The sequence below is a fragment of the Manis pentadactyla genome, chromosome 8 (genome assembly GCF_030020395.1).
Source record: "Manis pentadactyla isolate mManPen7 chromosome 8, mManPen7.hap1, whole genome shotgun sequence".
Classification (NCBI taxonomy): Eukaryota; Metazoa; Chordata; class Mammalia; order Pholidota; family Manidae; genus Manis; species Manis pentadactyla.
The window spans coordinates 134,641,453-134,667,214 of NC_080026.1; the positions used below are offsets into that span (position 1 = coordinate 134,641,453).

General features: G+C 46.1%; 1 protein-coding gene across 19 annotated transcripts in view; it reads right to left on the minus strand.

Moving 5' to 3' along the window:
* The window catches only part of UROS (uroporphyrinogen III synthase), a 37,667-nt gene that overhangs the window by 6,342 nt on the left and 5,563 nt on the right, over nucleotides 1-25,762 (minus strand). For 8 of the 19 annotated variants that reach the window (XR_008999051.1, XR_008999053.1, XR_008999052.1 and 5 more), the window contains exons 2-8: nucleotides 11,852-11,917; nucleotides 10,064-10,152; nucleotides 9,806-9,889; nucleotides 8,072-8,168; nucleotides 5,418-5,492; nucleotides 4,753-4,827; nucleotides 832-912 (exon numbers count right to left, since the gene is read on the minus strand). Coding sequence is in view for 15 of the 19 variants with exons in the window: in XM_057506459.1 (XP_057362442.1) it covers nucleotides 832-912; nucleotides 4,753-4,827; nucleotides 5,418-5,492; nucleotides 8,072-8,168; nucleotides 9,806-9,889; nucleotides 10,064-10,129 (478 nt within the window). In the remaining 4 variants the exon portion in view is untranslated. Of the gene's footprint in view, nucleotides 1-831; nucleotides 913-1,482; nucleotides 3,702-4,752; nucleotides 4,828-5,417; nucleotides 5,493-6,886; nucleotides 7,089-8,071; nucleotides 8,169-9,805; nucleotides 9,890-10,063; nucleotides 10,367-11,851; nucleotides 11,919-25,762 lie in introns of those variants that run through there. The other 11 variants (XR_008999054.1, XM_057506468.1, XM_057506473.1 and 8 more) reach the window with 8 other exon arrangements.

The window sequence follows — 25,762 nt, forward strand, 5'->3', positions numbered from 1 at the left end:
TAGCGCTTAGAAGACAGACGATCACACGGGTACAGGAGATGGGATTTTGCTCACTTTGATACAGGCAGGAAAGGTGACGAGGTCCCAGATCATCTGGGTAATATTCTTCATGTGGGTTGTTGGAGGTCCAAAGCAAAGGGGGAATGTAATAGTTGCGGTTCCTCAGATTGCTTGCTTTTGGGGAGCCAGGAGTCATGCTATGATCTCCCAACAGCTCCATGAGGCAGGCTCTGTGGTCACACCCTACTTGGACTAGGACACCGACGCATAGACAATGGGACTTGCCTTTGCTCTTGTGGTTAATGAACAGTAGAGGGAAATTCAAACCTAGTTTTGTCCTGCCCAGAAGTCAGTACCTAAGCCACAATCACCCCTCACTCCCAAACCAACTGTGTGATGGGAGAAGGGGTACAGGTGAGACCTCAGACACCTGAGTCAATGGAGCTGAGTGTCCGAGGGGCAAGGGTCACTTTCTAGCCATTGAGACCCCAGGAGCCACAGGGATGGAGCTGGTGTGAGGCTCGAGGGCGAGCTGCATGATGGCAGGGTGAACCCCATCCTTAAGATTTTCCTCCACACGTGGAACCTGCCCCGGGGCCGCCTTCACACTACCCGCCCTCTTGGTGAAGGCTTAGTGACACCCTGCGTGCTCCTGGCTGGAGCCGAGCACAGCTCTGAAGCCAGGAAAGCAGACTGCACCCCACACCCCACAGCTCCCCTGGCCTGCTGGGCTGTGCAGAGCTGATCCCTTCCATACCACCAAGGCCCTCGGCGGACCCCCAAGAGGGAGGGATGCAGTGAGTGCCCTGCGAGTCACAACATTCCAGTCACCTTTGTCCTTGAGCATTTTTGGGAGGGTTTCTCCTTTGAGGGTTCCACAGGGAAACAGAAGAGGCAGTGCTGGGGCCTCCCCTGTAAATAAACAAACAGCCTCTGTCAAAGCTTTGGAAAAACCCTGGTGGCGAGGGGGTGCATGTGCACGGGGGCAAGGGGAGGAGCAGCTGCAGGGCTGCCGGGCTCCTGCAAGTGGGCAGAACAATGCCACCTTGCTGGCCTTGTTACGTGGAGCTCACAGAGGTAAAGTGCTGAATGTTCTTAGAAAACTGGCCTCTGCTTGAGCCAGGGCTGCTGTGGCCCACACTCCTTTACCCCCCATCCTGAAGGGCTCCTGGCTGCCATCAATATGTAGGAGGCAGGGTTTGCACCTTAAACTAGAGGCAGAAAGTCAGAGGTCAGGCCTGGAGCTGGTGCCGGAGCGAACACTTCCCGCCTCTGGGAGCCTTGGATGGGAAGAAAGGTGGGACTCACACTTAGGAAGAGGCAGGAGCGAGCAGCAAGAGTGGCCCTGCAGTCATCCCCAACAAAGACAAGCTGCATGTCCCCTCGTGTCCCTGCCAAGTGCCCAAGCGGCTGGTGGGCAGCCTGGCTTGTGTGTGAGGTCCAGCCTCCTGGGCGTGGCCTGCCTCTCACCCAGTGGCTGTGGGATGACCTGAGGGCATTTTAGCTCTAAGTACTGTGCAGAACTGTGAAGATGCCACCCAACAAAACTGATGGCAGAATCCATGTCAGACGGATTGTCAGATGCCAGAATTCTCCCCAAATGTGAAAACAAAGCATTTTTGCAGAAATAACCATTTTCCCTTGCATCTGTCTGTCCATTATTTGTTAGAAGTTTTAATGGGTGCTCCAAGGTATTTTTCTACATCCATAAGATCTCTGAACACATCTCCTTTTGATGATTGCAGTCAGAGGAAGGACCAAACCAAGCTCTTCCCATGCGGCACCAGGTCCATGAAGGCCCAGTGAACAGGAGTAACTATAGCCTTCTTTATTTGTTAATAAATAATTACATATTGGTGTTTTATTTAAATTGCTCTGTAAAATTAGTACTAACATAAAAGAACACAAGGAATTGGGAAAATTGAAATATAGATAATAGATGGCTGCTGATTTCTCATTTCTGGTGTGAGGAAATGTTTTCATATGTGTGAAGACCATCCCTAGAGACAAACTGCAAAGCCATGTTCGGTAACCACAGCCCAGGCGTCCCTCTGGTGTCTCTGCATCTGTGTGTGTTGGGTGGTGGAGTGCGCAGGATTCTAGGGGCCAAAGCTGCTCCCACAGACCTTCCCAGCTACCTGCTCTGGGGCAGCTGTACGAATCCAGCAGAAAACCAGGGGCCCAAACCCAGGGGTGTGCAGGGGGCTTTCAGAAGATTCGAGAATCTGCCCTCTGCAGCATCTCTTCTGAAGGCCCAGCAGAGTACCGAGCTGCTCACCCTGGTTCTCTGACTGCTGGCCCCTGCTAGGAGATGGGAGTATGTGCGTGCATCCTGGCTCACTGCACCACAGTGCCCAGTGGACAGCCAGGCCGGCAGCCCTGGCAGCAGGGAAGACTGCATGGATGAGTGCTGCCCAACCAGCACAAGAAGGAAAACCTGGAAATGTGCTGGGTGAATCCTCTTTCAGGTCTGAGGGGAGATCTGCAGCTGGTTTCTCGGGCACTAACCCTCTTCACGAACTCAGAGGCAAATAACCCTTCCTCTTGGGATAAACTTACTGCCTGCAGATTTTTAACCCAAATAGGCCAATGCTAAATAGGTCAGTGTTGAAGCTGGTGGATTTTGCAGAGGTGAGAGAGGTCTCCCCGGGACAACAGACAGAGATGCAGTGCCTGGCAAGCGTCTGCCCCAACACACAGTGGTGAATCAAAGGCCCCGCTGTCCATCCCTTTAACAGGAAGGAGGCCTGGACTGCTGGTTATGTGGCTGGGGTGGGGGCTCCATAAATAGTCACTGTAGGTCATTTAAGATGACGAGACTGACTGTTAAATGTCATGTCGCTGGAGGAGATGCGCACTTGCACGGAACTCTAACAACTCTGCGTCTGTGGTGGTTTCTCCCCCTCGGCACTGCTGTGAGAACCCAGGGTGTGCAGGCAATGGGCACCTACTTGTAGGTAATTAGGATAATGGGGCTGACGGGAGGGATGGAAGAGCCAAGCAAGTCTTCAAAGCTTGTCCATCAGCTCCAAGTCCAGGAGGACGTTTCAAATAAACTGCATGACAAGCTGCCTGCCTTCAACTGACTTCTCTCTCTCTCTCAAGATGTTAAAATCCCCTTCTACCTCTGCCCATGTTACCTGCACTTTTTCCATTACGGGAGATACCCTGGGAGGGATGGGACTGTCTATCAGGAATGATGGGCTATCAGACTAAATAAGTTAATCACTTTAAGTGCTTACAGTAGTGCCTGTCATAGTAAACAAGTGTTTATTAAATAAAATAAATAAGCAAAAGCTATGAACTGGCCTGTCTGCTCAAGCTGCAGAGTTTGCTGGGGAGAAAATCATTAATGCCTTTGTAAACCAAGGTGAATGTCCTTAGCAGTCAGATGGTTCTTATTTGGGTATTCTAATTGTGAACTCAAGATTTATTAGGACCCACAGACCTGCTGATAATAAATCAGAGGAAGTAACAAAGGCTTTGCAAAGAAGGCAGATCCGAATCCTCCAAGGGCAGAATATGTTTATATCTACCCTCCACGCCTGGAGTCAGTTAATTGAAACACCAGTGAGATTGCTCAGAAGTGACACCGATCCTTTCTGCCTTGTGTTGGCAGTGCAAGGAACTCAGCTTGGTGGCTCTGGACCTGATGTGGACTGACCCAGTTCTCTTGTCTCCTTCCAGAACTCATGTATCACCTGTGAGGAGAGCAGAATCCTCTGCCTTAGACACAGGCTGCAGCCACCTCTTCCATCAAGGAGCTAACTGCCCCACCCAGAGAACCAGTAATTATTCTTTGTAAACCAAGGTACTTAACCCCATGAGGAATGCCCAGATCTACCATTTACATTGGTTTCCACATTGAAAAAGTGCTCTGGTGCCCTTTAATGGTGACCATTATCCCCTGAATGCCGGCAACAAAGAGCCTGGAGTTTGGCCATTTGGAGCATGTGCACGGGGCCCCCAGCCGCACCGATGCTCCTCTTGCCCAGGGCAGAGGAGGCCCAGTGGCCCTTGGAACAATCCCCCGATGCTCGTGATGGGGGCCTAGGACAGTGCCCACCCTGGCAGCTGGCACAACTGTCCTGGTTTCTTAGCAGCTGTGTTTCAACACCTGCTACACAATAGAGAGCAAGCAGCATGTCTGTACTGGTGTTAAAGAAGATGGCTTCTTAGCACCCCCAGTCTGGAATGTTCCATAGGAAGCAAGAAGGCCACCATAAGGGGCCCTGTGCCTAAGGAGTTACGCAGCCGTTCAGCTTTAGGTCTCCTTACACACTGAGCTTCCCATGCCTCTCTCCCCGAGAGTTATGTTCCAACAATCTTTGCTCATGTTTTCATCTGAAGCCTCAAACCCCGTAATTAGAGGCTTGATCCCCATGTAAATGCAAACACCCCTGGGACCGGGGCCACTTGCATCCCAGTCCACCTGTGCCCAGTGATGAGTCACTTGGGGGGCGAGGCAGCTCCGTACCCTGGAATGAGTCTTGAGGGGGGTATTCAGAGGAGGAGACCTACAGAAGGGAGGGGGCCCAGCAGCTCCCGCCTCTGCTCCCTGTAGCGGGACTGCAGAGTTGTCTCCGGTTTGTTTTGTGTGGTGTTCGAGCTGTCTCAAGTCCTCAGGTGGACAGGTGGAGGGAGGTGGGCCGCCACAGGGAACGCACAGAGGAGGTATGCCCTGGCAATGGACGCTGAGACCCACACAGACAAATGAAGTGGCTGTCATCATGGGCGACCTTTTCTACTTACTGGAGCAAATATATTCTGCAAGCTTTTCTGCATTTCCACAGTTTTCTCCTTCTGTATCCAGGCCAACTTTATTCACTGGAAAACAATAAAGAAGTGTTTTTATATAATTGTTCTTGTGCTGTAACACGGCCCCTCAGCCGCAACTCACACCCCATGTCATCTCCTCCCCGGGAGTGCAGGCTGGACCCAGTAACTCATTCAAACAGAAGGAAGATGGCAGGAGTGATGGGATGTCACTCCCAAGCTTAGATGATAGGAAGCTGGTGGCTTCTGTCTTAGGTGCCCTTTGCTCTCTCTTGGACTGTCCTACAATAGGGGACATCACCTGTCAGGCTGTGAGGTTGCGCCTTACAGGGGACCCGAGTGAGCTGCAGAGTGGGTCCCTGTGTGATCTTGGAAGCAGCAGGTGGGGGAGGCAGGAGGCTAAAATCATGTGGTTGGTTCCCCTGGCAACCAGCCCCCAACCCTTGGGGCTTCCAGAAATCATTCATTAACATAATTTCAGGTGTAGTTAAAAGAGGTTTGTAATCAATAACAAAAGACAACTTTATCTTGAATAACAAATGACAACTTGTCACTTATGAAATACAAAGACCCGGTAAATATTTATTAAAAATCACAGAATCCCAGTCATTTTTTGTTTCATTTTTACCTTGATTGCTTACCTCGAGAAGCGGTAGCATTTCCAACCACATACACTGACTTAGCATTCCATTTTTCCTTCAGAGAATTTTTCCAGACTGTAAAAAATTAAATTATATGTGAGTTGCAAATACCATTTGTACTGTTGCGCAAGGCTGCTTGTTCATCCTAAGAAACTTCTGAGCAAGGCAAACTATTAACAAGCAAATATAAAGAACAGCATATCAAACTAAAATTCCATTTTTATACTGTTCTTATTCTACAGGCAAATTTTTAAAAATCAGTTTGGTAAATGGTAGGTGTTGCTTGAAATATTAACTTATTCCCACAGTTGGCACTAGAAGCATTTTTAATGTGCACTAGAACACAGACAGAACTTGAATTAACTTGCATGTGATATTAAAATGTAGACTTTTAAAGAAAGTCACTGGTCATTAAGAGGTAACTTAAATGTCCAATAAAGCAATAGAGTTGGTTTATTTGGATATAAATCTTTGAAGCAGTAAAAAAAAAACTGTAATCTCAAATGAGAGGACTCACCAAATTAGGTCAAAGTAGAAATAATAAATTTCAGGTTCATAGGCAAATAATAGAAACCACTGCCATTTCATGACAAAAACAAATTTTTAAATACAGATTAAAACGATATAAAGAGAAAATGGACTGCATAAATATATCCTAAGGCCACTGGGTGTTCCATACATCTTTAGAAGACAAGGAAACACTAGTTCTTCCTTCCTAAAATCCAATGATGAGAATAAATAACTTTCCCTTCGATTCAGTAGTGTTATTCTGCCCCTTACACGCCTATGGGAATTTCCTCTCAAAGACTGACTTTCACCTTCTTTCCTAACTACAAATGTAATCAGTATTTATTTAAAAGTTGTCTACAGGATGTGAACAAACCACTGCCCCGCCTCACAGCAGGTAATGGCTGACGCAAGCAGTGGACGGTAGCAGAAAGCCCCGCTCTGGAGCCGGCTCCGCCCGCTTCACCTGTGTGTGTTCCTGGGCAAGTCAGCTGCCCAACTGTCTGTTTCTCCATCAGGACATCTGGGAGTAACTACAGCTCTTCTGCCTCTATCATGGAGTTGGGAGAATCAAAATAAAATATATGGAAAAATGCTTTTGAAACTGTATAGCACTGTAAAAAGCTATGGTGTCCATTCTGGGGTTTTCTTTTTTATCATCTTTATCCTCAAGACACATACTAAAGAAAAAATACAACTCTAAGACAAAGATGCCCGAAGCACCCCTGGGAGAGAATACGCATGCTTCTCGGGCCTGAGTTTTCTTTCTCCGTTTTGGAGGTAATAGTACTTCTGGTTCTGAGCTGCTACACTGACTGGACAGCAGGAGTCCTCACCCCTGAGGAAATCATCAGACTTTTGAACAGGAGGTGAGTGTGTACATGAAAGCACTGAGAAGTGGCTTTTTTAGGCTATAGCGAAAGCCTAATTAAATGTAAAGAGCGGTAGTAACAGCCCCTCACCACTGTCACGCAGTGCCCACCACGCACCAGGCGACGTCCTGACACTTCTTCCCGGGGCTCTGACCCTGTAGCTGGAATCACAAATACGCGTGGTCTTAGAGAGCTTCCTACCTCTGCACTTGGGCTCCTCGTCTGTCAAGCGGAAATACTGATCACGTGTACTCAGAGGTAAAGCGTGCAGTACCATGACTGGCACAGGCTCTCAGGAGGTCCTAGCCAGCTGCTAGTATGTGACGATCCCGTGATGCACGGCTCATTTACTGTGCCCACTTTGTAGACGAGCTCAGCAAGGCCAAGGAACAGCCGTCTGAACCCGGGCCTGACTCGCAGAGCTCAGTCCTTCCGGTACAAACCCACTGCTGCCTCCACTCACTGGTACCGCTGGAGCTGGTTGGCCTGGGTTTGAAGCCTGGCTCTGCACTGACTGGTTCCATGGCCTTGGACAAGTGCTTACTCTTTCCAAGCCTCAATTTTCTCATCTGTTAAATGAGGACCATAGCATGTGTGCCCCTGGCTGGCTACCTAGGATTAAATGAGGTCATCAATGTGAAGTATTTAACGTACAGCCTGGTATGCAGTAGGTGCTCCATAAATGTTAGTTACAAAACCTTTCTATTGAATAGATTAAGGTAGTGTGGAGTCTGAAACCCAGGCTCTGTGCATCTGCTGTAAGAGAGAGGGGAGGTAGGAAGGAAGGTCTAAGAGACGGTCATGTCATTAAGGGTCTGGCACAGGCCATTTTCTTATACGTTGTTGGCTTTTCTCATCATCCCTTTGAGGGAAGAGACTGGCTGCTCTGCTCCGAGGGCAGACAGGACCGCCTGGCACACGAGTGTTTAGGCCCCCCCCCGCCCCCAGGGACTGGGGAGCTCAGGAAGCAGCTGTCTGCCATTTACCAGGCAGCTTCTGTGACACGGCACCACTAAGTGCTTGCTCCTGTCAGAAGCTGAAGGCCGACAGATTGACACATCATTCTGTGTGGGACATTAAGAAACAGCTTATAAAAAGAAAGGTCATTTTCCGCTTCTTCCAAAGATCACACAAACATGCAACAACTTGGTACCTAAACACTTTTTGAACTAAAAGTCATTGCAATTTTTCAAACCTGAAGTACAGCTAATTTTAGAAGCTGGAATTCCCGAAGGGAGAACAGCCCAGTGGGGTTCATAACAGACCCACCCTCACCTTCAGTTTTATTGTCTTTCTCCAAACACAGCTCCACTGCTTCCACTGCTCTGGGGCTGGTAAAAATGAGTCCCCCATACCCTTCAGGATGAGACAGCTGCAGGCCAAACAGCAACAAAGGCATTCTACATGACAGTTAAGTTCAGTACTCCCCAGAATTCCACGTGCCTCACAAGAGTAGTTGGTAAACTAATTCCTTCCTTCCACCCATCCATCCGTCCATCCATCCACCCATCCATCCATCCATCCACTGATTCACTCAGCACTAATCGAGTGCTTACTATACGCCTGGAACCATTCTGGGCCTTTTAGGATATAAGGTGAATTCACTATTCACAGCATTTCCCTCAAGCAGCTCAGTCTAGGGAAGAAACAGGTAGGTTCACTGTAGCAGGGCACATATAATTAGAGCAGAGGGGCAAGCTGACTCAGCGTGGGCAGGGTACAGGCAGGAGGGCAGGTGGGGCCTGTATCTGGGATGAACTGGAGTATCGAAGGGGTGACATCCATGCCAAAGCCCTGATTTTCAAGGAAAATAATGGTAGTAAAACCTACTGAGCACTTATTCTGAGCCAGGCACTAGGCTTGGAGACCCAAGGAACCAGCCCAAGGTGAGTGGCTCCAGCGTGTGCCTCTAGGGTTCCCAGGTCTGCACACTCCACTGCATCACCGGAGCGGTGAGGAGGTGCAGAAGACCCTCAAGGAGCAAACTGGCTAGTGATGGGAGAGGCTCCGATAGAGACTCTGTGCTGTCGTGCCCAGGAGGCCTTAGGAATGATCTCACACGATGAGCTCCTGGGTCCCCTTTTAAAGCTGCTTACGGAGAAGCGTGTGAATTTGGGCGCCTCCTGCACAGTCCCCTCAGCACCTAAAGCCAGGGCATGGGAACGTGATGGATGCCAAATCAATGTGTCCAGTACAATTATTAAATGGCTAATCCAATATTCACTCTAAAGTGAAAGGAGAAAACAGAAGGGCTTTCCACTGATTGGTGGGCAGAGTTTTCATGTGCAGAGGAGGGGCGAGCCTGGTGCCCAGAGGCCGCGGAGCCTGAGCCCCAGGTGGGCAGGGTTGGGCACCCAGGCTCGCAAAACCACCCTGGCTGCATCCTGGTGTCTAGAAAGGAGCGCCAGGGGAGGCACCCTGAAGGCACCCTCTGCAGGGACTGGGGCCCAGTGACGAGGCCTGCCGGGGCACTGAAGCTGTGATCTGAGACCTTTGGAAGGCTTTCCTGTGATTGTCTCTGGAGATTTCTAGCCCTGCTACCCATGGCAGCAGAACTGAAGCTGTGGGGAGAAGCCCTGGCCTCCAGTCCCGACACTCAGCTGCTGAGGCCTTGGCTGAGATGCTCGACCTAGGCCCCCAGTCTGCAAATGGGAAAATGACTCCTGTGCGCTGGTTTGGGGGTTAGGGCAGGCATGGACTGAAGGAGGGTGAGGTGAGAGGGCCTGCACTGGAGGGGGTGGCGCAGGGTGGTGCTCTCCCCACGACCTGCCCTCTCGGGCCTCAAGACCCCACCCCCAGGGCGGGGCGGCTTTCTGGAGGCGCCAGCAGAGAATCCACTAGCAGATGTCAACTGGAGCCAGGGGAGGCTGTGCTATCCTTGTTTCAGTGTTTGGTGGTAAAATGAGGCCGGGAGTAAAAAGGTCCTTCCAGCTTGGGTGAGCGGGGAGTCTACAGAGAACAAACATGTCTCTCTCGGAATGATGATGCTCAGACACTGACAGACCTTACCTTCTCTGAGAAACTGGGAAGAGATAAAAATTCAAATGATAAAACAGGGATCAAAGTGGCTTCAAGTCCATATAATCCTAATTCCTGAAATAAAAGAATATAGTTGCGGATTGGCCAGGGTTGTTTGGAAAATAAGGGAAGGGTCATATTAACAACGTACTCTGTGTCAGTTCCTCCAAGTTTTAGCAGACACCCCTGCCCCTGACTTACAACTAAGGCAGTGTGTGCTTTCTGGGATCAGGGGCCGCAGGCACTTACCCTGACGTAGGGATCCTGGCCACAGTCGTCCTCCTTAGCGTCTTTCAGTAGAAGAACCTTCATCATTGCGGGGAGGTCCTTACAGGGCACTGGGACAGAGCAGGGAGACAGACCTTAATTAGACCTCAAGGACTCTTCCTAAGCTATGTCAGAGGGACAGGAGCACAGCTGTGTCTCACACCAAAGGTAATCAGCTGCTGGCTGACAGGGCCTATCACTTGCACGCAATGACTTAGCATTAACGAGCTTGTTCCTTCTGAAGACTGATAAGGCCAAGGGACAGCATGCTGGCACTTGATATCACTTGGAAAGACAGATGAGGGCCATCAGGAAAGGTCAGCGTTCTGACCAAACATTTCTGGCTCACAGAAGAGAAATGATGCAAATTCTGTGTTGTATCACTAACAAATACAGAAATGGGTATCTTATGTTTTAAGGAAATAAATACTCCCATTTCAAGATAACTATACTGAGTAGCTCTTTAAGAAAAATTATATTGATTCTTCTACTATTCAAATCATGTTTTATAAAAATAAAAGTATCATGAGATAATCTTTCAGATGTTTTCTAACAACCTGGAAAACAATTTATCAATATGTATCAAAAACCTTATATACTTCATACCCTTTCTTCCTGTAGCTTCACATCTTAAGAATAAATACTAAGGCAATATTCATAAATGTGTGTAAAGATTAGCATGAAGATGTTGATCCTGGTATTTTTTTTTTTACTGAGATATAATGGACATACAACACTGTATAAGCGTAAGGTGTACAAGGCGTTCATTTGACACTTACATACTGCAATATGATGGTCACCACAGGTGCTGTAGCTAGCATCTCTACCATGTCTTATAATCATTATTTCTTTTTTTGTGGTGATAACAATTAAGATCTGCTCTCTCAGCAGCTCTGAAGTTTATAAAATAGTATTGTTGGCTGTAATCACTCCTGTGTGCATTAGATCTCCAGGACTTACTCATCTATTATTTGCAAGTTTGTATCCTAATATTCTTTATAATTAGAAACAATGTAAACATCCAACAATGACAGAGTGGTTAAATAAATCATGGTACGGTTATATGAAATCATTAAAATATTTACAAACTTAATCACATGGATTATTTATTACCACAAAATGGTGTAAAGTTAAAAAAAGCAGGACTCAGAATTGCATAAATAGTATGAGTTTGCAGACTTTACATGCATATTTGCATTAGAGAATAAGCACCGAAATATAACTAGGAATTATTTCCGGGTGCTAGGTTAGGGCAATTTTCTTCTTACCTCTTTCTGTATTATCCAATTTTTTTCCCCAGTTAAACATATTCCTTTTGTATCAAGGTGGAAGGGGAAGAACATTAAAACCATCCCAATGGCCTCAAAACAAATGCTGCCAAAGAACAGAATACTCTACTTGAAATGCAGATTATCATCCCATAAGCAGCATTAGGCCCACCAGTTAGTTACTTAATAAGTATTATACAGTGGTTGATAATAGTCAAACTGTATATTGTTGGAGCAGAAATGTGTTAACTCTGGGAGCCATTACTTCTATTACTGAATGTATTTCTGGAACATTGTATCAATGGGATGCCTTAGGAAAATACTGCTCACAATGAATTGCTTTGTATCTAAGCAACCAAACCTGGGTGAATAATAATTATGAAATCAAGTTCTAATTATTGCTGCTGTCAAACTGTTAGCTAGAGACTGGCGTTTGGGGAAATAGGCAGTATTGTTTCTATCATTCCACTCAGAGTGTCTCACACAGAAATTGGGAACCTACCTTTCTGCAAAGGTCACTCTTTCATGTCATCTTGGTTAGGCTGTAGTCCCATTTATCCAGGTATTGCGGTGAGGGTATTTTGGAGATACGATAAAGACCATCATCACTTGGCTTTTAGTAAGGGAGATTATTCTAGGTAATCTGGGTGGGCCTCATTCAGTTGGTGGAAGAGCCTCAGGGGCAGAACTGAGGCTTCCCGGAGGAAGAAACCCCACCTGGGCAAGCAGCTTCCCTGGCATCCTCATGGTGGCTGGCACCTTGGATTCAGAACTTCCTCTCAGCGCCCAGGGTCACACAAGTCAATTACTGGCTGTTAGTCTCCTAGTGTATCTCTCCTGTGGTTCTGTTTCTCTGGTTGAGCCCTGACTGATATTACTTCCAATCTGGGGGCCCTAGAAACTCGTATGTCACTGAGTGGCAGGCAAAACTTGGCATTTTCTGCTAAAACAAATTTTCTGGGGCACAGAAAGCAAACACTCTTGTGGGAACTAAAAAGCAGAAGCATGATGCAGTTGGAAGCAGGCAACCCTGTGGCCATGGGTCTCTGCTCAGCCCCACCATGTCCCCAGGCTCTGGGTACAGATCCCCAAGTTTTCAAAGGATCCCCAAGCCTTCAAATACCAGGAACCAATCTCTCACTAAAGTATGTCTATATGATTCTCAGATATCTCAGGGAGACTGGGTCTGCATTATTTACTGGGACAGGGGACAAGCTCAACTACTACTAAGTACTATGAGTGACGTGGGAGAGGTGACTGGGTGCTGATAGCTCGTTGCCTCTCCAGGGGACCCCTCAGAGAAGGTGGTATCTGAGTGGAGATCTGAGTAACAGCAGCAGTGAGGAGAAATGTTCAAGCGTCAGAAAGGGGCCCGAGGTGTCCCAGGAGAGTAGGCAAAGGACAAGTAGCCTTTGGATGCCACGAGAGATGGGGATCCACTGAAAGGTTTCAGCCAGGAGGAACAGGGCCGGAACGTACGCTTTCAGAAGGCCCCCGGCTTCTGTGGCCACGATGGCCACTGTAGTAGATTAGGCAGTGGCAGCAGTTGTAGAGACAGAGGAGTCACGAAGTGGCTGATCAGGGATTCCTACTGTGGTTATTAAAAGGATGCAGTGATGTACTTCCAGGTGAAACTGTCTGCTGCCTGATGGTTGAGACCAGGATGGAACTAAGAGTCTTTCTTCTTTGAATCCCACCTAAACTTTAGGTTTGTTCAGTGTAATCCTATCAGTAAGTCAACAAATATTAATAGACTATTACTGTGTATGAAGCATTAGGTACAAGGTCTGAGTCCTCCCTTCATATTTACAGGTAAAATAGATATTTTGTAAATAAGTATGAACAATGACAGTCATAGTGTAATGAGCATTATGAAAGAAAATTCAAGATGCTGTGGAAACACAACTGGCATGTCTTATTTGGACTGGGAGGTGTGGCAGAAAGTGCCAGTTGCCCCCAAATACCTACTGTTTCCTTCACCTCATTACCAAGACAGGACACACAGCTGCCCAAAATGAAAACATGGACCTGATGTGGCCGGGTGACTAGGTTTTGGCCCACAGGCTGGACATCAGTGATGTGTACCTTTTGTGGGTCCCTCCCCTCCCCTTTCTCCCTCCTGCTGGCTGCAGTGTGAATGGGGTGGCCAGCCTCTGCACCCCAGGGCAGGGTACCTCCCTGGGAAAGATGAACAGGGTTAGAGGAGCAGGACCCCTCTGTATGGCAGAGCCACCAGTCAGCCAGGACTTTTACATCAGAGGAAAGTTCTCTCCTGGTTCAGCCACAGCCCATTTGGATCTGTTTAGAAGCCAAACCTCATCCTAACTGGTACAGAGGTCAGAGCAGTGTCCTTGAGGAAGTGATGCCTAGATGGAGACCAGGAGCCCGAAAAGGAATTCACACACTAGAAGCTCTGAGGTCGGCGTGCCCATGGACGGAGAGAAATCGGGGGTGGCTGAAGCGCAGACAGGAGAGGGAGAGCGGGCCAGAGCATGCTGGGCCTTGGGTCACATTACGGAGTCTGGATCTCAGCCACAGAAGGCTTCTTGTTTATGGAGTACTTCTCTCCTTTTCTCATTTCTGCTCAGTCTTTTCAGGGGTTCAAGTCATGGAACAAGCCCAGGATTAAAGGTCCAGGGATCTGGGTTCTGGTCCCAGCTTTATTGCTCGTGCTGTGATCTTGTTTTCCTTCATGATAAATGGGAATCATTTCTGCCCTACTAAGCCATAGGGTCACAGAGTGACTCAAAGGAGATAACAGCTAATACAGTTATGTGCACTTAGAACACACCAGAGACTGATTCAATGCCTCACATTAACTAAGTCTATGAGGTTTGTCCCACTTTATGGATGAGGAAACTGAAGCATACACAGGAGAAAACTCATACAAATTCTCAGAGCTAGTACGTGGCAGTGCTGGGATTCATTCTCAGGCAGTCTGAGGCTGTGCTGCCTCTCCTATACTTTGACCGGAGTGTTTGGGAAAACAGGTCTGAAGATACAGTTTCACTCTGGTACAAAGGGCTTTTTTTTTTTTTTATTAAGGTATCATTGATATACACTCTTCTGAAGGTTTCACAAGAAAAACAATGTAGTTATTACATTCACCCTTATTATTGAGTCTCCCCACACCCCATTGCTTGCAGTCACTGTCCATCAGTGTAGTAAGATGCCACAGAGTCCCTACTTGTCTACTCTGAGCTACACTGTCTTCCCCGTGACCCCCCACACACCATGTGCACCAAACATAACCCACATTCTTCTCCCTCCCTCCCCATCCGCCCTCTCCCACCCCTCCCCTTTGGTAACCACTAGTCCCTTCTTGGAGTCTCTGAGTCTGCTGCTATTTTGTTCCTTCAGTTTTGCTTTGTTATACTCCACAAATGAGGGAAATCATTTGGCACTTGTCTTTCTCCGCCTGACTTACTTCATTGAGTATAATACCCTCCAGCTCCATTCATGTTGTTGCAAATGATAGGATTTGTTTCTTTCTTATGGCTGATTAGTATTCCACTGTGTATATGTACCACCTCTTCTTTATCCATTCATCTACTGATGGACACTTAGGTTGCTTCCATTTATCGGCTATTGTAAATAGTGCTGCGATAAACATAGGGGTGCATCTGTCTTTTTGAATCTGGGATCTTGTTTTCTTTGGGTAAATTCCGAAGAGTGGAGTTCCCGGGTCGAATGGCATTTCTATTTTTTGAGGAACCTCCATATTGCTTTCCACAATGGTTGAACTGGTTTACATTCCCACCAGCAGTGTAGGAGGGTTCCCCTTTCTCCACATCCTCACCAGCATTTGTTGTTCCTAGTCTTTTCTATGTTGCCTATCCTAACTGGTGTGAGGTGGTATCTCATTGTGGTTTTAATTTACATTTCTCTGATGATTTAGCAATGTGGAGCATCTTTTCATGTGCCTGGGGGCCATCTGAATTTCTTCTTCGTAGAAGTGTCTGTTCAGACCCTCTGCCCATTTTTTAATAGGGTTCTTTGCTTTTTGGGTGTTGAAGCATGTGGGTTCTTTATATATTTTGGATGTTAACCCCTTGTCGGATATGTCATTTACAAATATATTCTTCCATACTATAGGATGCCTTTTTGTTCTGCTGATGGTGTCCTTTGCTGTACAGAAGCTTTTTAGCATGATGTAGTCCCATTTGTTCATTTTTTATTCTGTTTCCCTTGCCCGAGGAGATGTATTCAGGAAAAAGTTGCTCATATTTATATTCAAGAGATTTTTGCCTATGTTTTCTTCTAAGAGTTTTATGGTTTCATGACTTACATTCAGGTCTTTGATCCATTTTGAGTTTACTTTTGTGTATGGGGTTAGACAATAATCCAGTTTCATTCTCTTACATGTAGCTGTCCAGTTTTGCCAACACCAGTTGTTGAAGAGGCTGTCATTTTCCCATTGTACATCCATGGCTCTTTTATCATATATTAATTGACCATATGTGGTTGGGTTTATATCTGGGCTCTCTAGTTCTGTTCCATTGGTCTATGGGTCTGTTCTTGTGTCAGTACCAAAGTGTCTTGATTACCGTGGCTTTGTAGTAGAGCTTGAAGTTGGGGAGCATAATCCCTCCAGCTTTATTCTTCCTTCTCAGGATTGCTTTGGCTATTCGGGGGTCTTTTGTGGTTCCATATTAATTTTAGAACTATTTTCTCTAGTTCGCTGAAGAATGCTGTTGTTATTTTGTTAGGAATTGCATTGAATCTGTAGATTGCTTTAGGCAGGACAGCCATTTTGACAATATTAATTCTTCCTATCATGAGCATTGGATGTGTTTCCATTTATTGGTATCTTCTTTAATTTCTCTCATGAGTGTCTTGTAGTTTTCAGAGTATAGGTCTTTCACTTCCTTGGTTCAGTTCAAAGGGCTTAGTTTTAATAATGAAAGCCAACCAATCTATCCACTGCAAACAAGGAAAATATTCCATGTTCTACTCTGTGGTTCTTAGGTAATAAAATTGATGCCTTCTGGATAATAACTGTTAAGAGATTCTGTAAGATGTACTGAGGGACTTGACAAATAAAACCCTAATTGCAGCCTTTCCCCCTTTCTCGGCCTTTGCTCAAAATATCTCTAATGTACAATGACGAGGCACCATGCCGACACTTCTTTGCCATGATAGAGCCCACAGCACTGGTGTACTGAGAAGGAAATCAACAAATAAGTACAAAGACAGTCATGCTAACACATTGCTACTTTTCCTAGAAATTTCAAATTTCAAGTTGAAATATTTTGAAAATTGATTTCCCCGAACCCGTTAAGGGACAGGTGTCATTCATTGGACTATTGGGCCATTAAGCACAGGGCAGAGTCCAAAGGCTCAGAGGAAGGTCTGCAGACACCTCATCAAAGATGGTCGGTGGGAGTTCCAAAAGGTCCTGCAGAGCTGAAGGGTCTGCAGCAAAGGCCCAGGGACTACATGACAGAAACTGCACTTAGCAAAGAAAACACTTGTGAGGAGAGGGGCCAGTTCATGGGACAGCCAAGCCACAAGTGATTCTAAAGGCGCACGTGTGGATGCCATCAGCCGGCTGCTCTGCCAGTGAGGAACGACTTCCCGACCTGGAATCCCTAATGTCTGTCCATATGGCTCTCTTTCTAGTCGTGGGGGCTTACATGGTGGCATTACTGCAACTTCTCACAGAGCAAGGGAAGGATCAGGATACTTCAAGAGCTCAGTGCAGATGCTTTCCTAGCTCAAGAAACCTACATTGCTGTCATCTCCAAAATGTGTCTGGCAAAGAGAAAGAGAAATATTGTCACTTCTTACCCACTGTTCTTGATCCTTAGGACCTGAGAGAAAAGCCAGAATGAAAGGCGAAGATACTATCATATTTTGGTCCTACCCTTGTGGAAGATATAATATATAATGAATTGAACTGTATTCCACCAAAAAAGTCCTAAGCACTGGAACCTGTGAATTTGACTTTATTTGGAAACAGAGTCTTTGCAGATGAGATTAGGTTAAGACAAGGCCACAGTGGATTAGAGGGTCCTATATATCTATGATTAATCCAGTATAACTGGTATCCTCAAAGAAGATGGACACAGATAGAGACATAGGGAGGATGATCATGTGGAGGAGGCAGACACTGGAGCAATGCAGCCACGAGCCAAGCAACACCGGGGTCCCCAGAGGCTGGAAGAGACAAGGAAGGATCCTCCCCTAGGAGCTGCAGAGGAGCCCTGCCCTGCCCATACCTTGATTTCAGACTTACGGCCTCTAGAACTGGGAGGGAATAAAGTTCTTTTGTTTTATGCCATGTAGTTTGTGGTGTTTGTCACAGCAGCCCTAGGAAACTAACACAGAAGATGGACTAATTTTTGGAGCTGCTGGTGTGACCTAAGAAAAAGCTCTCTAGGTGTGCCCAGCACAGCCAATCCTTACGTCAGCCGGAAATCCAGGGGCGGGGAGGGGAGGGCCAGCGGGAGCTCACGCCGGCAGTCCCGTAGGGCCGGGGTCAAGCTCAGGTCTCTGGGGTCACCTGGGGTCTGCGTTCTCTCCCACCAGCTCAGGCCCCTGACTCCATCTAAACACTGGAAACAACACAGCCTTTCCTGGCGGGCGATGGGCCGCCATGTGAATTAGTATTTCATTAACATGACATTTTCACTCAATTATGAAGCTTTTTGTTTGGGGCTTAATCGCAGTTACTTTTGCTTATTTATTTCCCTCCACTCCTGGTCCCTGCAAGTTAACGCTGGAGGGATCTTACCGCAGCACTCCTCTATCCTGGGGCAGAGGAAGGGTGGGGCAGATGTCAGGCTTCTCATCCTTATAGTTAAGGCGATCCCATATCCCAGTTTGTCCAATTTACATCTGTTGCTCTGTTCTAATTACTGACAGCACCCCACTGCACTCTCAGAAGTGTCCCATTTTAGACAATTAATTATGGAGTCACCTTCCTTATAATGCTATGTATGATGTTCACAAATGTTTTATACAGCTTGATGAAATGGAAAAAAATGCAGGACTAGAGATAAGGAGACTCCTATTCCTGTCCAGAAAATTTTAGGGGCAGATAGTAACTGAGCACACATGCAGGAAGATAGTGTTTGGTAAGTCTGGGAGAGTACACAGCCAGCCACGGGGTGGAGTGCAGGGGCCAGGGAGTTAGGAGGCAGGCTTAGGGTTTAGAGCTGTGCTAGACCATGCTCGGCTGTTCAGGCTGTGATAAGACTTTGCTATTTATTCTGAATGATATGTGTGGACACCAGCAGAGGATTCTGAGCACAGTAAAGGGAGTAAAAACAGGAAGGCTACTAGACAGTTTAGGTAAGAGATGATGGGCTGAGACTAGACTGGCAGTTGAAGAGTGGACAAGTGACTGCGCTTGGAGCTGATAGCATTTACTTGGGCTGGACGTGGGCAGAGTCAAGGATGACTCCCAGGTTTAGAATGGGAACACTGCCAGGAGACGGGGGGGGGGGATCAGGATAAAAGATCCAATTTGGACACATTACATCTGAGAATGTGCCCTAGCCCACTTGAGCATGAATGGGTCTATGCCTGCAGTTGTGACCCCCTCAGCCCTTGGGATAGCTGGGTGGGGCCCAGGGCAGCCAAAACCTGGCTCCCATTCACCCCTTGCCAGGACTGGCTGCCATTAGCTGTAAACTGTAAATCCTCATCCATTTATGTATGCAGTGTGTGTATGGATATTATCATTTACCAGGTGTGCTATGTCAAAAAAGTTTTTGAGTACTGGTATTAAAAGGCCAAATGGAGCAATCAGGTAGGCATTTAGGGCTTGGGGAAGGAGTCAGCTCAAAGGACAAAGATTTGGAATTGTCAGTGTCCAGATGGTATTTAAAGTCCTAGGACAGGGTGAGATTGTGGAGAGAAAAGTGGACCCCATACAGAACCCTAAGGCACTCTCAATGTCAGACCACATCAGGAGGCACAGGGTGGGGGAGACCGTAGCAAAGGAGAAGGAAGACAGATTGGAGTGTGTCTTTGTCTACTCAGGCTGCCTAACAAAACAGCACAGACTGAGGGCTTAAACAGACATTTATTTTCTCTCAGTTCTGGAGGCCTTAAGTCCAAGGTCAAGGTACCATCACAGGTGGTTCCAGGTGAGACCTCTCTTCCTGGCTTGTAGACTGTCACCTTCTGGCTGTGTGCTCACACAGTCTTTCCTCTGTTTGTGCAGAGATCTCTGGTATCTCTTCTTATGAAGTCACCCATCCTATAGGATTGGGGCTGTGCCCTAATAATCTTAATTACCTCATTAAAGGCCCTATATCCAAATAGTCACATTGGGGATTGGGGCTTAAACATGAATTTGGTGGGGGCACAATCCAGTCTATAACAGAGTAAGTTACAGAATAAAGCAGAGGTAAAGATGTGGAGACGGTAAGTGTAGATAACTCAAGTTTTGCCACGAAGAGAAGTAGAGAAATAAGGCCGTAACTGACAAGGAAGGCAGTGGGGTCAAGAGAGGACCCAGAGGCATCCCCTTAGCACCCCCACCACACACAGGAGGTACAAGATCCAAAGCTGACACTGAGTGCTAAGTTCTGGATTTTTAGCAAGTCAGAGAATGCCATGCAATGCACTTGGGGAGCAAGTAAGCAAGGCCCTTTGTCGCCACTTCGTCCTTGGAATTCCAGGTGTACCTTGTTCTGCCTTCCCCACCTTGCAGAAGCTCCTGGAATTTACCAACAAGGAAGAAGGAAGGACAAGCTGGCCTTCCAGAATGCAGAGAGTTGGCACTCATTTGGGCAAGTGAGGAGCTCTTCACACTGCTTTCATTTACGCAAGAAACACTAAGTCTCTTCCGGGTGATGCTGGGTATAGTGTGCTAGGCAAGGTGCGATTTAGACTTAGTGCCCACCCTCAAGATGCTCCAAGGCTGGTGGGGGACCAGCACCATAGAACTGTGAGCTACGTGATGAACTTCCTACTACCAACCGCAAGGATTCAGAAGGAAGGCTTAGAAAATTTGTCTCAGGGCCTGGGTATCCTGTGTTCATATTCTGCTGGAGCAGATGATTTAGGATGATGTGCGCATATTTCAGCTACTCTGTATAGAAGGCGTGGTGGGGTTAATTATGAGTTCAGAATCAGATTTATGCCAAATAGGTTCAAGATGGGTAAAGCCAGTTGCAGTGCTCAGTAAATATTTATTTATACTGTGGAAAAACAAAACTTTAAATTTACCCAACATCTCTGCAACGAGGTAAATGATCACTTTTCCTTAAAGAAACTGGAACTGACCTGATTAAGGCCACTTCACTGGTAAGAGCCAGGCCTCAGACTCATGCTTTCTGTGTCCTGCTATTCTGAGTGTCAGCAATAGAAACAGCCACCCTTCTATAGAGCACTTATTCTGTGCTATTTATGGGACTGAGCATTTTACACGCAGGCTCTCAATCCTCATTTAAGCCACCATGCTAGGTGTCATTATTCTTATTTTACAGATGATGTTAGCAAAGTTCTGCAGGTTTGAGTAATGTGCCCAAGGTCGTGGAATCAATCCAAGTTTGAAGGCCATTCTCCTAAGCACTTGCCACCAGCTCTGTCCCTTAAGACAATTCTGAGCTAGAGGTGAAGACGGAGCTAGAAATCTAACCTAAGACTGAGTTAAGTTCTCTGGGTTTTCCTGAAGGACAAAACCATGGAGTACATTTACTCACACCTGCTCCTCTAAGTCACACTCTAACCATGAGCTCTCCACACTGGGAACTAATTTGAGGGTACAAAGTAAGGCTTTTCCCCCTTTTACTTCTCAAAGCAATACAAGCTCACTGTGGAAAATTTGCCAACTACAAAAAAGTATATTCGTCAAAAAATAAAAAATAGAATTACCATTATGTTCCTACCATTACACTTCTAGGTACATACCCCACCAAGTTAAAAGGAACTTGAGTAGATTATTTGTGCATCCATGTTCACAGCAGCATTATTCACAATAAGTCAAAAGGTGGAAGCAACCCAAGTGTCCACTGATGGAGGAATGCATAAACAAAATATGGTCCATAGCTCTTCCTCCTTTACCCCTTATTTGGGCCACATCTGGCGGGAGGCTTCCAGTAAGTCGGCGGATCATCCATATAGTTTGGCAGGGAGGGGCGGAAGATGGCAGCGTGAGTAGAGCAGCGGAAATCTCCTCCCAAAACAACATATATCTATGAAAATATAACAAAGACAACCCTTCCTAGAATAAAGACCAGAGGACACAGAACAATATCCAGACCACATCCGCACCTGAGAGAACCCAGCGCCTCGTGAAGGGGGTAAGATACAAGCCCCGGCCCCGCGGGAGCCGAGCGCCCCTCCCCCCAGCTCCCGGCGGGAGAAGAGCAGGCAGAGCGGGAGGGAGACGGAGCCCAGGGCTGCCGAACACCCAGCCCCCGCCATCCGGGCCAGAGCGCAGACACAGTGCGTGCACAGGGGGCCCTGGATGCTGGGGGAACAGGGCAGCAAGAACAGTGAGCGGGCACCGGAGGCCGGGTGTCGGAGGACATAAGAAAAGCGCGCGACCATTTTTTTTTTTTTTTTTGCTGCTTTGTTCTGGCGAGCGCTTTTTGGAAGTCTTAAAGGGATAGGGACCCCAATACTAGGGAAACAGGGCAGCAAGACCGGTGAGCAGATGCCTGAGGCTGGCGCCGGAGAATAAAGAAAAACGAGCGGCCACTTTTTTTTTTTAATTAAAAAAAAAATGTGTTTTCTTTTTTAATTTAATTTTTTTTTTTTTTTTTGGTCGTTGTTTTGCTTTGGCGGGTGCTTTTTGGAAGCCTTAAAGGGGCAGGGTGGGTCACTTAATCCAGAGGTAGGGAATCCGGGATCTCTGGGCACCCTAACCCCTGGGCTGCAGGGAGCAGGGAGGCCCCTCACGGAGATAAATAGCCTCCCAGCCGCTCCCCCTCCAACGTGACTCCACCATTTTGGAGCAGCTGCCCGAGCCAGGCCACGCCCACAGCAACAGCGGAGATTAACTCCATAGCAGCCGGGCAGGAAGCAGAAGCCCTGTCTGCGCGCAGCTGCGCAGCACAAGCCACTAGAGGCCGCTGTTCTCCCAGGAGAGGAGGGCCACAAACCAACAAGAAAGGAAGTCCTTCCAGCTGTCACTCGTCCCAGCTCTGCAGACTATTCCTATCACCATGAAAAGGCAAAGCTACAGGCAGACAAAGATCACAGAGACAACACCAGAGAAGGAGACAGACCTAACCAGTCTTCCTGACAAAGAACTCAAAATAAGAATCATAAACATGCTGACAGAGATGCAGAGAAATACGCAAGAGATATGGGATGAAGTCCGGAGGGAGATCACGGATGCCAGAAAGGAGATCACAGAAATGAAACAAACTCTGGAAGGGTTTATAAGCAGAATGGATAGGATGCAAGAGGCCATTGATGGAATTGAAACCAGAGAACAGGAACGCATAGAAGCTGACATAGAAAGAGACAAAAGGATCTCCAGGAATGAAACAATGTCAAGAGAACTGTGTGACCAATCCAAAAGGAACAATATCCATATTATAGGGGTACCAGAAGAAGAAGAGAGAGGAAAAGGGATGGAAAGTATCTTGGAAGAAATAATTGCTGATAACTTCCCCAAACTGGGGGAGGAAATAATCGAACAGACCACGGAAGTACACAGAACCCCCAACAGAAAGGATCCAAGGAGGACAACACCAAGACACATAATAATTAAAATGGCAAAGATCAAGGACAAGGAAAGAGTTTTAAAGGCAGCTAGAGAGAAAAAGCTCACCTATAAAGGAAAACCCATCAGGCTAACATCAGACTTCTCGACAGAAACCCTACAGGCCAGAAGAGAATGGCATGATATATTTAATATAATGAAACAGAAGGGCCTTGAACCAAGGATACTGTATCCAGCACGACTATCATTTAAATATGATGGTGGGATTAAACAATTCCCAGACAAACAAAAGCTGAGGGAATTTGCTTCCCACAAACCACCTCTACAGAACATCTTACAGGGACTGCTCTAGATGGGAGCACTCCTAGAAAGAGCACAGCACAAAACACCCAACATATGAAGAATGGAGGAGGAGGAATAAGAGGAGAGAGAAGAAAAGAATCTCCAGACAATGTATATAACAGCTCAATAAGCGAGCTCAGTTAGGCAGTAAGATACTAAAGAGGCTAACCTTGAACCTTTGGTAACCACGAATTTAAAGCCTGCAATAGCAATAAGTACATATCTTTCAATAGTCACCCTAAATGTTAATGGACTGAATGCACCAATCAAAAGACACAGAGTAATAGAATGGATAAAAAAGCAAGACCCATCTTTATGCTGCTTACAAGAAACCCACCTCAAACCCAAAGACATGTACAGACTAAAAGTCAAAGGATGGAAAAACATATTTCAGGCAAACAACAGTGAGAAGAAAGCAGAAGTTGCAGTACTAATATCAGACAAAATAGACTTCAAAACAAAGAAAGTAACAAGAGATAAAGAAGGACACTACATAATGATAAAAGGGCTCAGTCCAACAAGAGAATATAACCATTCTAAATATATATATGCACCCAACACAGGAGCCCCAGCATATGTGAAACAAATACTAACAGAACTAAAGGGGGAAATAGACTGCAATGTATTCATTCTAGGAGACTTCAACACACCACTCACCCCAAAGGATAGTTCCACTGGGCAGAAAATAAGTAAGGACACGGAAGCACTGAACAACACAGTAGAGCAGATGGACCTAATAGACATCTATAGAACTCTACATCCAAAAGCAACAGGATATACATTCTTCTCAAGTGCACATGGAACATTCTCCAGAATAGACCACATACTAGGCCACAAAAAGAGCCTCAGAAAATTCCAAAAGATTGAAATCCTACCAACCAACTTTTCAGACCACAAAGGCATAAAACTAGAAATAAACTGTACAAATAAAGCAAAGAGGCTCACAAACTCATGGAGGCTTAACAACACGCTCCTAAATAATCAATGGATCAATGACCAAATCAAAATGGAGATCCAGCAATATATGGAAACAAATGACAACACCACCACTAAGCCCCAACTTCTGTGGGACGCAGCAAAAGCATTCTTAAGAGGAAAGTATATAGCAATCCAAGCATATTTAAAAAAGGAAGAACAATCCCAAATGAATGATCTAATGTCACAATTATCGAAATTGGAAAAAGAAGAACAAATGAGGCCTAAGGTCAGCAGAAGGAGGGACATAATAAAGATCAGAGAAGAAATAAATAAAATTGAGAAGAATAAAACAATAGCAAAAATCAATGAAACCAAGAGCTGGTTCTTCAAGAAAATAAACAAAATAGATAAGCCTCTAGCCAGACTTATTAAGAAGAAAAGAGTCAACACAAATCAACAGTATCAGAAACGAGAAAGGAAAAATCACGACGGACCGCACAGAAATACAAAGAATTATTAGAGAATACTATGAAAACCTATATGCTAACAAGCTGGGAAACCTAGGAGAAATGGACAACTTCCTAGAAAAATACAACCTTCCACGATTGACCCAGAAAGAAACAGAAAATCTAAACAGACCAATTACCAGCAACGAAATTGAAGCGGTAATCAAAAAACTAACAAAGAACAAAACCCCCGGGCCAGATGGATTTACCTCGGAATTTTATCAGACATACAGGGAAGACATAATACCCATTCTCCTTGGAGTTTTCCAAAAAATAGAGGAGGAGGGGATACTCCCAAACTCATTCTATGAAGCTAACATCACCCTAATACCAAAACCAGGCAAAGACCCCACCAAAAAAGAAAACTACAGACCAATATCCCTGATTAACGTAGATGCAAAAATACTCAACAAAATATTAGCAAACCGAATTCAAACATACATCAAAAGGATCATACACCATAACCAAGTGGGATTCATCCCAGGGATGCAAGGATGGTACAACATTCGAAAGTCCATCAACATCATCCACCACATCAACAAAAAGAAAGACAAAAACCACATGATCATCTCCATAGATGCTGAAAAAGCATTTGACAAAGTTCAACATCCATTCATGATAAAAACCCTCAGCAAAATGGGAATAGAGGGCAAGTACCTCAACATAATAAAGGCCAAATATGATTAAACCACAGCCAACATTATATTGAACAGCGAGAAGCTGAAAGGATTTCCTCTGAGATCGGGAACTAGACAGGGATGCCCACTCTCTCCACTGTTATTTAACATAGTACTGGAGGTCCTAGCCACGGCAATCAGACAAAACAAAGAAATTATAAGGAATCCAGATTGGTAAAGAAGAAGTTAAACTGTCACTATTTGCAGATGACATGATACTGTACATAAAAAACCCTAAAGACTCCACCCCAAAACTACTAGAACTGATATCGGAATACAGCAAAGTTGCAGGATACAAAATCAACACACAGAAATCTGTGGCTTTCCTATACACTAAC